Source organism: Oncorhynchus kisutch, linkage group LG19 (genome assembly GCF_002021735.2).
Source record: "Oncorhynchus kisutch isolate 150728-3 linkage group LG19, Okis_V2, whole genome shotgun sequence".
In the NCBI taxonomy this organism is placed as follows: domain Eukaryota; kingdom Metazoa; phylum Chordata; class Actinopteri; order Salmoniformes; family Salmonidae; genus Oncorhynchus; species Oncorhynchus kisutch.
The window spans coordinates 44,085,433-44,098,722 of NC_034192.2; the positions used below are offsets into that span (position 1 = coordinate 44,085,433).

A 13,290-nucleotide genomic window follows, 5' to 3' on the forward strand; every position below is an offset into this window, starting at 1 on the left:
GCAGCTCAGGACCGACGGGCGACTCTGGCAGCTCAGGACAGACGGGAGACTCTGTCAGCGCTGAGCAGGCGGGAGCACCTGTAAGGAGGAGACGGAGAGACAGCCTGGTGCGGGGGGCTGCCACCGGAGGGCTGGTGCGTGGAGGAGGAACCGGATAGACTGGACCGTGGAGGCGCACTGGAGGTCTCGAGCGTCGAGCCTGCACAACCCTACCTGGTTGGATACTCCCTGTAGCCAGGCCAGTGCGGCGAGGTGGAAAAGACCATACTGGGCTATGCTGGCGAACCGGGGACACCATGCGTAGGGCTGGTGCCATGTACCCCGGCCAGAGGAGACGCACTGGACACCAGATTCATGGCACCTGGCTCGATGCCCTCTCTAGCCCGGCCGATACGAGGCGCTGCGCTGTAACGCACCGGGCTGTGCCTGCGCACCGGGGACACCGTGCGCCTCACGGCATAACACGGTGCCTGCCCGGTCCACCTCTCTCCACAGTAAGCACAGGAGTTGGCTCAGGTCTCCTACCTGACTTAGCCACACTCCCCGTGTGCTCCCCCCAATACATTTTTGGGTCTGCCTCTCGTCCCAGCCACGCTGCCGTGCAGCCTCCTCATACCACCGCCACTCCAGCACTGCCTGATATTACCCAGCCTGTGCCCAGGTTCCATTGCCTTCCAAAATCTCCTTCCATGTCCATGAGTCTTGAGATTTCTGCTGCCCGTTACCACGCTGCTTGGTCCTTTTTTGGTGGGGGGTTCTGTAACGGAAATCCTCTTCTTCAGAGGAGGAGTAGCAAGGATCAGACCAATGTGCAGCGTGATAAGTGTCCATAATGATATATTTAATAAATCAACAGAACACTGAACAAAATAACAACCCGAAACAATCCCGTATGGTGAAAACACTAACACAGGATACAACCACGCACAAAACACAATAGAAAACAGGCTACCTGAATATGGCTCCCAATCCTAGACAACAACTGACACCTGCCTCTGACTGAGAACCATACTAGGCCAAACACAAAGAAAGATAACAACAGAAAAAACATAGAAAAACAACATAGAATGCCCACCCCAACTCACGCCCTGACCAACTAAAATAAAGACATAAAAAAGGTCAGAACGCGACAATGTGGGAACTCTTTCAAGACTGTTGGAAAAGCATTCCAGGTGAAGCTGGTTGAGAGAATTCCAAGAGTGTTTGAAGAATCTTTGAAGAATCTTTGCTTTGTTTAACACTTTTTTGGTTACTACACAATATGTGACATATGTGTTATTTCATTGTTTTTATGTCTTCACTATTATTCTACAATGTAGAGAATAGTAAAAATAAAGAAAAACCCTTGAATGAGTAGGTGTGTCCAAACTTTTGACTGGTACTGTAGGTCCGGCCAGCAGCCGAGATAGCTAGGTCCAGTCGGCCTGCCAGATGACAAAAAAATAACTGGAGCGCTGGGTCAGCCACTTTTAAATAGCACCTGGGCCAGCACAGTTAAAACACCTTCCCACTAACAAGATGGCAACTGTCACAGGTGCAACACATACTGACTAAAGAAGCGACACCAATCGGTGCGCCCTATGTGCTAATGTATTACGACTAGCTGTGACACAGACTGGGCTGTATTAATGCAGTGTCTTAGACTGCTGCGATGCAGTGCCTTAGATCGCTGCACCTCTCAGGAGGCCCATAACTGATATATCCTAACATGACTTTATTGGGTAAAGCCTCTGACTCAAAACTCTAAAAGACAGTGACTCCTCTATTTCACAAACGCTCACCACCGGGTCTGTGTCGCACCAAACGGCAGGCATCACAAACACCAGGAATATTCAACTTCAATTGCTCCACCTCCAAATGTAACATGACTTCAGAAATCACTCATTTCAATGGTGCCTTGTTCCTAAGAGCAAAGCACGCAACAGATCTTGACCCAAGTTGGGTGACATGTAGTGCCTGCTCCCTCTGGTAAGAGGAAACACAAACAAATATCACAAGTCCACTACAGGTTACCTTCACTGATTCAACTGCACCCAACGCCTTTCCCACCCATCCTGAAACCACAAATGAATCTGCCAAAAGGCAAGGATCCACTTTCTCCAAAATTGTCACTCCTACTGGACCAGATTCTTCTTTATCATGTCCATTGATCCCTGGATCGGGTTCCGAGCTCTTCACCACATCTTCCACCTCACTTAACTCGCCCTCATTCACTTCCATTTCACCTCCAGAACTTGGTCTGGCGCTCGGCTCACTCTGTTTGCACTTGACACCAATCTTCTTTGAAACCCCATCTCCATTTTTATTGCCATATTCCTCAAAATCAAATCCAACCTCTGCTTTCTTCATTCTCTTCGATCTCTTCTTCCACTTTTTCCCCTCCATTCCTCCTCAGAAATCCATCTTTCTGTGTCCCTGTCCCAATGTTCCTCTTCTCCTGGTTTTGCTTGCGGCCCGGTGGCATCTGAGTTAACGCCATCTCATAATCATCCTGCTCACCTCGAAAACGTGAGAGCATGAGCCTTCTATCCGATTGAGGGAAAAGGTTTCATTATGGCTATGTTGTTGCTACAGTGGCTCAAAAGGGACAAACAACAGTAATATTGCTACTTTTTTTTGTTTTTTAAGCAAAGAGAGTATGGGAGTATGCAAGTGCAGAAGTTTAGCTTCTGGGTACATACTCTTTAGGGAGTATGCAAGTGCAGAAGTTCGCTTCGCCTAGCTAAGTTCTGAAAGGAGCAAACTGAACCTATTTATGCGGGCGCCTTTACTGTTGAAAAGTGATATCCCAAGTATAAATACAGTAAAGTACACACACTAAAGGGTAAAACAAATCTAAAGAGGAAAGGCCCACCCCCCCACTTGTGCTGTGTCATGAGGATACCTGGATTCGCTATTGAGATGTGACTTTTACTAAATACATCAGGTGATAAATGAGCTGAAAAGGAGACAGGAGTAGGACATTAAGGTTAGAATTGGGGGAGGGAGCTGATTTTAGATTTGTACCCAGGGGAACCTTCACCTCAGGGCTTTGCAAAATAAATAATTAGAGCAAACCACCAGCTGTTTTATGTTGTATCCAAAAAGGTTGGCCTAGCTACTGTATTTTACCCAAAAATCTCTCTTTTGACCATTCAGTTTATCACAAACATGTAATACATGTCTTTATTTATACTTGTCTTTATTTTAAAAAAATCACAAATATCGACAATAGCTTGAATCTTTTCCAAACATGTTTCACTCAATGATGTGTATATAAATCATTGGTTGTGTATATAAATCATTGGACGTATTGTGATTATTCTCGAAGTTTACACAAATTTCATGTACATTTTTTGACTGCTTCGACTACCCGTAGCTGGTTTAAACCAACACGGACATGAGTCAAAACACCAGTTGATAGCTTCAGCCCCTGAAATAATTTTTCAACTGTTGTAAACACATGTTTTGCAGTGGTGATGAATATGCCACTAAATGTTTTGTTTGTTATTGTAAAGAAAAAATACTTTTGCAAAATTGGGGCGAGTTAGCGAACTAGTCGGTGAGAGAGCCATTCATGACAGCAAGCTAACTGCTAGCAAGCAAGCTCTAGCTAGCTAACGTTAGCTATCAGGGTAGCTAGTGCAAGAGTCAGAGGATTAATTCAAACGCTGTTGTCAAGAAAACGTGTATCCTTTCATATCATAGTAGTCAGCTAGCAAGCCAGCCAGTCAGCAAAATGAGGATACGTTCGTCTGTTTTTGCCTGTTTTTGTCTCATACTGGAGGTATTAGGCATTGCCTTGTTTCTTAGGGGATTTTTCCCAGTCCCTATCAAATCTTCTTTTTCATCGAAGAGCAAGTTGTCAGATGTTCCGCCTGAACCCTTTACCGGTATGTTGTGTTGACATTATCTAGCTATACTCCCAATTAGTGTGATATTGTTATACTATGCTCTCAGCTAGCTATGTTGATGTTGTGCATTGGATAGCTAGCTAGGTAATTGCTTGAATGACAAGGTAATACAGTCATTATTTTGGAAACCGAATAAATGCTATCCTACCCATTTGTTCCTCGGTGTTCAATGGCTATAATGTGTTGGTAACTGGCATTTTCTTTGGCATTGCAGGAAGATCCCTCAACTCCTCCAAAGTCCCGGACGCCCTTTTCAAGAGAGTAGTGATAGTGTTGATCGATGCTCTCAGGGAGGACTTTGTGTTTGGTCCAAATGGGAGAAAATATATGCCTTACATCAGGCACTTGGTGGAGAGGGGCTCCACACACAGCTTTGTGGCCAAGGCAAGACCTCCTACAGTTACAATGCCCAGAATCAAGGTAAGAATGTTAAACGCCACCATAACTAACTCTAATTTAGGGTTCAGGGTTTCAATTCTCGGGCCGATTCTTTTCTCTCTATATCAATGATGTCGCTCTTGCTGCTGGTGATTCTCTGATCCACCTCTATGCAGACGACACCGTTCTGTATACATCTGGCCCTTCTTTGGACACTGCTAACAAACCTCCAAACGAGCTTCAACGCCGTACAACACTCCTTCCATGGCCTCCAACTGCTTTTAAATGCTAGTAAAACTAAGTGCATACTCTACAACCGATTGCTTCCCGCACCCTCCCCCCCGACTAGCATCACTACTTCTGACGTAGAATATGTGGACAACTACAAATACCAAGGTGTCTGGTTAGACTGTAAACGCTCCTTCCAGACTCACATTAAGCATCTCCAATCCAAAATTAAACCTAGAATCGGCTTCCTATCGGCTTCCTTCGCAACAAAGCCTCCTTCACTCATGCCGCCCAACATACCCTCGTACAACTGACTATCCTACCGATCCTTGACTTCGGCGATGTCCTTTACAAATTAGCCCCCAACACTACTCAGCAAACTGGATGTAGTCTGTCACAGTGCCATCTGTTATATCACCGAAGCCCCATAAACTACCCACCACTGCGACCTGTATGCTCTCGTTGGCTGGCCCTCACTACATATCTGTCGCCAAACCCACTGGCTCCAGGTCATCTATAAGTCTTTGCTAGGTAAAGCCCTGCACTGGTCATTCCCAAAGCCAACACTTACTTTGGCTGCCTTTCCTTCCAGTTCTCTGCTGCCAATGACTAGAAAGAATTGCAAAAATCTCTGAAGCTGGAGTCTTATATCTCCCTCTCTAATTTTAAGCATCAGCTGTCAGAGCAGCTTACCGATCACTGTACCTGTACACAGCCAATCTGTAAATAGCGCACCCGACTACCCCATCCCCATATTATTACTTAGCGTCTTGCTCTTTTGCGCCCCCAGTATCTCTACTTGCACATCATCATCTGCACATCTATCACTCCAGTATAATTTTGTAAATATTATTATTATTATTATTATTTTTTTGTATTTGACCTTTATTTAACCAGGCAAGTCAGTTAAGAACACATTCTTATTTTCAATGACGGCCTAGGAACAGTGGGTTAACTGCCTGTTCAGGGGCGGAACGACAGATTTGTACCATGTCAGCTCGGGGGTTTGAACTCGCAACCTTCCGGTTACTAGTCCAATGCTCTAACCACTAGGCTACGCTGCTAAATTGTAATTATTTTTGCATCTATAGCCTATTTATTGCCTACCTCCCTACTCTTCTACATTTGCACACACTGTACATAGATATTTCTATTTTTCTTTTCTTTTGTGTTATTGTATGTTTGTTTGTGTGTAACTCTGTTGTTTTTGTCACACGCTTTGCTTTATCTTGGCCAGGTCACAGTTGTAAATGGGAACTTTTTCTCAACTGGCCTACCTGGTTAAATAAAAAAAATACAAATCAATTGTGGTATGGGAATTATAGCCCTTTAGAACTTAATTGTAGAATAGATAACTCCCTCACTCACGATATTGCAATAAATATGCAGAGGTAATATGGCGTTTGCAGGGGTTTTCTTTTCTACGGTGAATATGTTGCTTTGTGATTGTGACACAGTCAGGTATACCTTTCATTGGTTGTCATATGTTCAGTGTTTAACCTTGCATGATGATTGTTCACCCACCCAACTGGGCTCAGTTTCTATTGATTCATTGATTGAGTTGTAAACCATTATGAACTCTGTCAGCAGACCAAACACAAAAGTCCTAAAATGTTTTTTTCTAATTCAAAATGTGAGCCTGTGTGAACTGATGTCTTTTTAGAGAACTAACCCAAGTGATTTGCTGTATTGATTAAAGGTAGACTCAGCGATATGATGTCGATGCAAAAAAGTAAACAGCATAGTGGGTCAATTTCCACAACAGTGTGAGGCTCAAAGCTGGGGAACTCAGTCCGTCTTTCATCTTACTCTTGAAAGTTGCATACCTTAGAGAGCTATTTTTAACTTGTCAGAAATGTCCAGCTCATCTAGCCTATGTCAGTTAACATTTTATAGCTATGTTTTTTTAGCCCATAGATTTTGTTGTAATGTTTGAGTAACTCAAATATCACATGAGTACACATTAGACGTGACAAAATGTATAGAATTGCAAAAATAATTGCTTTAAAACGGCAACATTTCCCCTTACCCCATGCCAAAAATTGTATAATTGCAGGAAATAAGCTTTAAACCTGCAAAATGTTCTGTCCGCCAACAAGGTGGATGTGAACAGTTTGTGTATTTGTATTTATTATGGACTCTTCCTGGGGTCCAGCAAAATTAAGGCAGTTTATACAATTTTAAAAACATTACATTCAGACTGTGTGCCCTCAGGCCCCTACTCCACCACTACCACATATATACACAGTACATTCCATGTGTACGTGTGTGTATAGTGCGTATGCTATCGTGTGTTTGTATGCCTATGTTTGTGTTGCTTCTTAGTCCCCGCTGTTCCATAAGATGTAAATGACCTCAGGTCCGTTTCTAAATAGCGATGGCGATTGTCTTTAATTTGAGTGATAGCTTAACCTTCAAATCCATGAATTCATGTGAGTCCAGAGATGTTTATGGGAGGAGCGCCTCATTTCTTTGTATTTCTAGCCACCGTAGTCTGAAAATGACAGCTGGGTTAAGTCCCAACACGAACACCGATACTAAACCAGAGATACTGATCTGTTATAAGCAATCGATTTTGTGAGATCGTGATGACTATACTTTTTAATACTAATATCACCAATTTGAGGTAAAAAGGATGTGTATTTCCTTTAATTGTTGTGGGGTAAAAACGTTAAGTCTCTAGTAACATGTCCTGTTCACCATAGGGAAATCAGCATAATTAAGCAATAATGCCTAAGGGGGTGTGGTATATGGCTAATATACCACAACTAAGGGCTGTTCTTATGCACAACGCAATGCAGATTGCCTGGAAACAGCCCTTAGTGATGGTATATTGGCCATATACCACAAACCCAGAGGTGCCTTATTGCTATTATAAACTGGTTACCAATGTAATTAGAGTATTAAAAATAAAAGTTTTGTTATACCCGTGGTATAGGGTCTGATATACCACGACTGTCAGCCAATCAGAATTCAGGGCCCAAACACCATTTAAATAATTAATAATGTCAAAATAATTAAAGATTTAGGATGATAGTAAATTAAGCACTCTCACAGATTTTTACGAAAATTACATATATTTCTCACTACTTTAACCATGGAGTTTAAAAATGTTCCTAAACACAATTTAACCAACCGCTCTAGACTAGAGCTTCCGTAGTGACTGTGTAGCAGCCTGAACCGTTGACATCTCTCGTATTAGTCACCACTTAGGTCATTAAATCTATAGGTTATGTGGTTCATAGAGACACAGAAAAGTTGTACTCTACCACCTTATTCTGAAGACATTTGATTACATTACTCTACTTTAAAATGTCAACATGGATCTAGCACCAAGTAGGCTGATTAGGCCTAATAGATCAATTCTAGATTTTCAATGTAAACTTTGATTCAAACAGCTGCCACAAATAGCCTACACTGAATAAGCAAGCAGTAAACTGAATAAGCAAGCAGTAAAGAAGAATCAGCAGAACTTTGAGACGTTCTGATTCCTACCAGAAGATGGCAGTGCAAGATTGCAGTCATGGAATACTGCGTCTTCCCAAATCACTGCAGTGCACCCAATCAACTGGTATGACACAGCCAACAAACTCGAATCAGAATCACCCAGAGAACCAGCCCATTCATTAGGAGTACACCAGCCAGCCTCTGGCTGTCTGACAGGAACGATCCCAGAAAAGGCTGTTTGGGGAAGGATGTAATTGAGAGAATCGTTGAGGAAAATAAATATTTCATTGGATATCCAGTTCCAGTCAAAACTACTCATTCAAGGGTTTTTCTTTATTTTTACTATTTTCTACATTGTAGAATAATAGTGAAGACATCAAAACTATGAAATAACACACATGGAATCATGTAGTAACCAAAGAAGTGTTAAACAAATCAACTATATTTGAGATTCTTCAAAGTAGCCATCATTTGCCTTGAAGACAGCTTTGCACACTCTTGGTATTCTCTCAACCACTTTCATGAGATAGTCACCTGGAATGCTTTTCCATTAACAGGTGTGCCTTGTTAAAAGTTAATTTGTGGAATTTCTTTCTTTCTTAAAATGTTTGAGCCAGCTGTGTTGTAACAAGGTAGGGGTGGTATACAGAACATAGCCCTATTTGGTAAAAGACCAAGTCCATTATATGGCAACAACAGCTCAAATAAGCAAAGAGAAACGATAGTGTATCATTACTTTAAGACATGAAGGTCAGTCAATCAGGAACATTTCAAGAACTGAAAGTTTCTTCAAGTGCAGTCGCAAAAACCATTAAGTGCTATGATGAAACTGGCTCTCATGAGGACCGCCACAGGAAAGGAAGACCCAGAGTTACCTCTGCTGCAGTTCATTAGAGTTAACTGCACCTCAGATTGCAGCCCAAGTAAATGCTTCATAGAGTTCAACAGACACATCTCAACATTAACTGTTCAGAGGAGACTGCGTGAATCAGGCCTTCATGGTCGAATTGCTGCAAAGAAACCACTACTAAAGGACACCAATAAGAAGAATATACTTGTTTGAGCCAAGAAACACGAGCAATGGACATTAGACCGGTGGAAATCTGTCCTTTGGTCTGGTTCCAACCGCTGTGTCTTTGTGAGATGCAGAGTAGGTGAACGGATGGTTTGGGATGAGTTGGGCAGCAGAGTGAAGGAAAAGCAGCCAACAAGTGCTCAGCATATGTGGGAACTCCTTCAAGAATGTTGGAAAAGCATTGCAGGTGAAGCTGGTTGAGAGAGTTCCAAGAGTGTGCAAAGCTGGCAACAAGGCAAAGGGTAGCTATATATTTCGATTTGTTAAAAAAAAAAATGGTTACTACATGATTCCATGTGTTATTTTGTAGTTTTCTTGTCTTTGACATTATTCTACAATTGAGAAAATAGTTAAAATAAAGAAAAACCCTTGAATGAGTAGGTGTGCCCAAACTTTTGACTGGTACTGTGCATATTGCCAGAATTGTACTCTGGGTAGAGCTGCTCTTGTGTTGTGAGGCACATAGGAAAGGCTTTTGTGGCCCAGTTTCCTGTTGTTGATAATAGGCATACACTCACACAGGCCCATTCCAATTAGTTTCCCTGGATTATTTTCACTTCTCCTACCCACTTAAGTGATAAGAGAAAGTATTTTCAGGACAGAATAATGCCTTTGCAGGTAAAGCAACGGTGTGTTCAGAAATCACCCAATCAGAGTTGAGAAGACCTTTGCAGAAAGGGAGTTCTCTTATGAGTTAGACTGTATATGGTTTATTCCTTTGACAAAGGTGAAATTGGGGCCATTTGAAAAAAAATATGGTTGTCGAGGTAAAGACCAAGCCTGTATTTTTGGCTCTGTCTATTTTTGGATGTCATTCTCAGGGTCGGCATACTTTACTGGCTATGCTGTCTCAAATACTGCAGTTCGTAGTGTGTGATCCAGACTTAATAACAATGAAATGAGGTGAAGCATTTGTTATTAAGCGAAGACCAGTGAGTGAACACAAGCTCATCACAGGACTAGTGGTACTTGATGATTCCCTGATGATAAATGTTTGCCACTACACTCATCATCGACAATGACCCTTTTGCTCATTGCTTTGGTCCAGAAATTGAAAAATTGAAGTCAATCTCTACTTATCAGGGACGAACGCTTTCACACATGCCCTCAGGTTGCACTGTTAAAAACACTTGTGTGAAGGAAATATTTTGTTTATTTTTCTCAGATTGACAACTTGCTCTACACATGCACAAATTGAACTCATTAGCATTCCAAAGACTTGTCCGTTCCCAGTAGGAAATTTCTGCTTCTGAAGAATTACCTCTCAGCTCTAGCTCTGCCTTTCCCATCTATATCCGTTCATTGGAATGGACACATAGGAAAATGTTTTTGTTGTTGGTGTATAATTTCTAAACCGTCAGTTTCACTGTAACAAGAACATACTGCTAGGAGAAAGATGTTTTGGTGAGGGAAGAGGGAAGAAAGAGTAAAGGAATTCGGTAGACTTCTTCCAAATTAAATGGCTTGCCTGAATAAGCCTATGTGTTACAGTAAAGGGAATTAGGCTATCACAACATGTATAGTAAATGGCTATCCGCTCTCAACATTTAGACAAGGCATCTCTAAATTTCCAGGAGTGGCACTTTAAATTGAGAATCTTCATTAAGCATGTTTAATATCAAATCAAACTTTATTTGTCACAACATATGTTGTGCAACATATCTAGCATATCTAGAATGCAACATATCTAGCAAGACCTTACCGCTTACTTACAAGCCCTTAATCAACAGTGCAGTTCAAGAAAGAGTTCAACTAAATTATAGAAAGTAACACAATAAAATAACAATAACGAGGCTATATACAGGGGGTACCGAGTCAATGTGGGGGGGTACAGGTTAGTGAAGGTAATTTGTACATGTAGGTTGGGGTGAAGTGACTATGCATATAGATAACAAACAGCGAGTAGCAGCAGTGTAAATATCCAGTTGTGTAGGCTTACTCTGGGTATGGGAAACCGGGCCGAAATCGTGTAGACCTGTCTGCTCATGACCCTAAATTGCAAGGATTTGCAGCATTTGGATTCATCCACCTGTGAAATGCCAATCAGGATCATTGGGTTTATGAGAAAGATGTTTTGACAAATCAATCAATAAATCAGACATTAGCCTTTTTTATTCCATTATAATAGGAAGAATGAGGAGTTTCTTTCAGTTCTGCTTTAGAACTGAAACATTATACATTTTCATCTCAATGTACCTTTCCCTTGAATGTTGTGTCCACCCATAGTGATGTGTGTGTGTGTGGTTAGTCATCCTCTTCAGTAAATAATGAAGATGACAGTTGCTCAGGGAGGAGGATATAAACTCAGCAAAAAAATAAACATAATCTCACTGTCAACTGCATTTATTTTCAGCAAACTTAACGTGTTAATATTTGTATGAACATAACAAGATTCAACAACTGAGACATAAACTGAACAAGTTCCACAGACAGAAATGGACAAAGGGGGGTCAAAAGCAACAGTCAGTTTCTGGTGTGGCCACCAGCTGCATAAAGTACTGCAGTGCATTTCCTCTTCATGGACTGCATCAGATTTGCCAGTTATTGCTGTGAGATGTTACCCCACTCTTCCACCAAGGCACCTGCAAGTTCCCGGGACATTTCTGGGGGGAATGGCCCTAGCTCTCCCCCTCCGATCCAACAGGTCACAGACGTGCTCAATGGGATTGAGATCCGGGCTCTTCGCTGGCCATGGCAGAACACTGACATTCCTGTCTTGCGGGAAATCACTCAGACCGAGCAGTATGGCTGGTGGCATTGTCATGCTGAAGGGTCATGTTAGGATGAGCTTGCAGGAAGGGTACCACATGAGGGAGGAGGATGTCTTCCCTGTAACGCACAGTGTTGAGATTGCCTGCAATGACAAGCTCAGTCCGATGATGCTGTGACACACCGCCCCAGACCACGACGGACCCTCCACCTCCAAATCGACCCCGCTCCAGAGTACAGGCCTCGGTGTAACGCTCATTCCTTCAACAATAAACGAGAATCCGACCATCACCCTCGGTGAGACAAAACCGCGACTCGTCAGTGAAGAGCACTTTTTGCCAGTCCTGTCTGGTCCAGTGATGGTGGGTTTGTGCCCATAGGCGACGTTGTAGCTGGTGATGTCTGGTGAGGACCTCCTTACAACAGGCCTACAAGCCCTCAGTCCCCAGCCTCTCTCCAGCCTATTGCGGAGAGTCTAAGCACTGATGGAGGTAGTGTGCGTTCCTGGTGTAACTCGGGCAGCTGTTGTTGCCATCCTCTACATGTCCCGCAGGTGTGATGTTCGGATGTACCGATCCTGTGCAGGTGTTGTTACACGTGGTCTGCCTCTGCGAGGACGATCAGCTGTCCATCCTGTCTCCCTGAAGCGCTGTCTTAGATGTCTCACAGTACGTATATTGCAAAGTATTGCCCTGGCCACATCTGCAGTCCTCATGCCTCCTTGCAGCCCGCCTAAGGCACGTTCACGCAGCTGAGCAGGGACCCTGGGCATCTTTCTTTTGGTGTTTTTCATAGGTAGAAAGGCATCGTTATTGTCCTAAGTTTTCATAACTGTGACCTTAATTGCCTACTGTCTGTAAACTGTTAGTGTCTTAACTACTTTTCCACAGGTGCATGTTCATTAATGGTTTATGGTTCATTGAAAAAGCATGGGAAACAGTGTTTAAACCCTTTACGATGAAGATCTGGGAAGTCATTAGAATTTTTACAAATTATCTTTGAAAGGTCCTGAAAAAGGGAAGTTTATTTTTCTGCTGAGTTTAGAATATTGGTTTCTGGACAATATGTAGGACTAAAATAAAATGCCCTGGGAAAAGAACAAAGCAATCAGATAATCTGCATTACTAAGACTCTGGGGAAAAGTATAATAAGCCTGCTGATGTAAAGGCACCAGTGGTGTCCATTTTAGGACATGCTCATATCTCTGTCCTCATTTGTAATGAACCTAGCTTATTTTAATGTTTGTATTTTTTAAATTGAACCTTTATTTAACTCGGCAAGTCAGTTAAGAACACATTCTTATTTACAATGACGGCCTCCCAGAGAACATTGGGTTAACTGCCTTGTTTAGGGGCAGGACGACAGATTTTTACCTTGTCAGCTCGGGGATTTGATCCAGCAACCTTTCGGTTACTAGTCCAACGCTCTAACCACTAGGCTACCTGCCTCCCCCATTATAATTCTTATGCAATGCTAGTTGCATTTTTGAGGCCCTCCTTAATGCTAAGTCTCAATAATGCATTTTGCGTTTCAGCGTGTTCCCTGAACATACCTAGTGAT

General features: G+C 42.5%; 1 protein-coding gene across 2 annotated transcripts in view; it reads left to right on the forward strand.

The window, feature by feature from the left end:
- The first annotated feature begins 3,365 nt into the window (after window positions 1-3,365).
- Window positions 3,366-13,290, forward strand: part of LOC109864865 (GPI ethanolamine phosphate transferase 2-like) — a 113,048-nt gene continuing 103,123 nt past the window's right edge. The window contains exons 1-2 of one of the 2 annotated variants that reach the window (XM_020452883.2): window positions 3,366-3,872; window positions 4,108-4,313. In XM_020452883.2, coding sequence (XP_020308472.1) covers window positions 3,719-3,872; window positions 4,108-4,313 — 360 coding nt within the window. In that variant the 5' untranslated portion in view covers window positions 3,366-3,718. The remainder of the gene's footprint in view (window positions 3,873-4,107; window positions 4,314-13,290) is intronic. The other variant, XM_020452881.2, reaches the window with a different exon arrangement.